At 42.0% G+C, this 1,683-nt stretch overlaps 1 protein-coding gene across 1 annotated transcript in view; it reads right to left on the bottom strand.

The window, feature by feature from the left end:
* Positions 1-1,030: 1,030 nt before the first annotated feature.
* The window catches only part of LOC113814195 (uncharacterized), a 4,150-nt gene continuing 3,497 nt past the window's right edge, over positions 1,031-1,683 (bottom strand). Inside the window, exon 5 of the mRNA XM_027366218.2 lies at positions 1,031-1,596. Within this exon, the coding sequence (XP_027222019.2) occupies positions 1,376-1,596 (221 nt within the window). The 3' untranslated portion in view covers positions 1,031-1,375. The remainder of the gene's footprint in view (positions 1,597-1,683) is intronic.

Raw genomic sequence — 1,683 nt, 5'->3', positions numbered from 1 at the left:
TACCTACGGAACTATGAGATGAACACGGTATTTACAAACATTTATACAATGTACAATAAGCGGTATCACAGGTGCATCATTTGACCACCATCTGCTGGTACCAAATGTGCTGCCTCTTGGGTCAGGCCGGACGGAGGGTCGTCACGCGCAACTTTAATTGTACTGTTAAATATCATTCATACCAAGCAGAGTAATAATAGATCTAAAAAGAAAATTTTATATCGTGTGTGTGTGAGTGAGTGTACGAGTACATTGTATGTCTGCATGTATGTATGTATGCATGTACATAAGGAGGAGAAAGGAAAGCATGGCCATGAAGCACAACCAATTAATCAACCCAGCTGCTCCGGCCTTCAACCATCAATACGAACACCGAAACCCTACGAGGAATTGGCTCCCACAAACAACTTCAATCAGTCGCCGCGCCATGTTCGATCTGCGCCTCAGCCTTCGCCGATCCGCAATTAATTATCCGGGCCAGCGCTCCGCCCGCAAGCATGAAGAACTATTGAGCGAGAGTGCAAGGAATCGAACGCAGGTGAGCCTTCGACGCCCGTGCGCTGAATGGGCGCCGCGGCGTTGCCTTCGCCTCGACGCGTTCGCCTCGGTCGCCGCTTCACGAGGAGCCGTTCGACGCGGTTTCGCTGATGCGTGGGCGTCGGATCACACGCACACATTCATACGTACATATATGTGTGTGTGTGTGTGTGAAATGGATCCATTTCTTTCTTGTCTGGAGGAACTCGTGAAGAGTTCGAAATACGATTATTTTCAATTTTCATTGAGGCTATTTTCATTTTCTTATATATATATATATATATATATATATATATATATATATATATACTATATATGAATATATATTATATATATACATATATATATAGTATATATATACACATATACATACATACATATATATATATATATATATTATATATATACATATATATATAGTATATATATACACATATACATACATACATATATATATATATATATATATATATATATATACATATATATTCCATCATAACTGTATATTCTTAATCTTTATTTCGCATGACATTATTTATTCTCTGGGTTCACATAGAATGCACTTCTTTTCTTGCTTTTTCCAATGTATTTCAAAGACCTGAATAACCACGTGTATCTTGACTGCAATCCAAAGAAATTTGCTCTTATTCTTAGTGTTTAAGCGAGCGCTGAGAAGAGTAGTACATACGACAAGGCACACATCGGTGGCATGAGTTCGAATTTCCTTCCATTAAGCTGAACGAAATACATCGTCAGCAAAAGCCTATTTCCCCTTTCCTGACAGCGAAGGCGGAAGGGCGTCCTTGTACTGGTGAAGGCCGGGGAGATCGTTGTCCTGTCAGTAGTTCGAGGAATACGCTCTGGTCTTCGCGGGCGTGGTGGTGGCGTTGGCGTTCGAGCGGCGCTGGTGTTGGTTCATTTCCTTGTTGCTGAGGAAGGACACCTTGGTCTCCTGTCCGCCGTTGGGCAGGAAGATGCAGTTCTCCGGGAAGTTGACTCGAACCTGAGCCTTCTTGAGGAAGTCGACCCCGAGCACCAGGTCCGAGGGAAGGTCGCGAGCTTCGAAGCAAAGCACTCTATATTAGTCTTTAAATTACTGTTACCTTTCAATAGATAAATGCAACATATGGTAAAGCGAAAGTAATG

Source organism: Penaeus vannamei, chromosome 30 (assembly GCF_042767895.1).
Source record: "Penaeus vannamei isolate JL-2024 chromosome 30, ASM4276789v1, whole genome shotgun sequence".
In the NCBI taxonomy this organism is placed as follows: Eukaryota; Metazoa; Arthropoda; class Malacostraca; order Decapoda; family Penaeidae; genus Penaeus; species Penaeus vannamei.
This window is presented reverse-complemented; position numbering and strand designations above follow the sequence as displayed.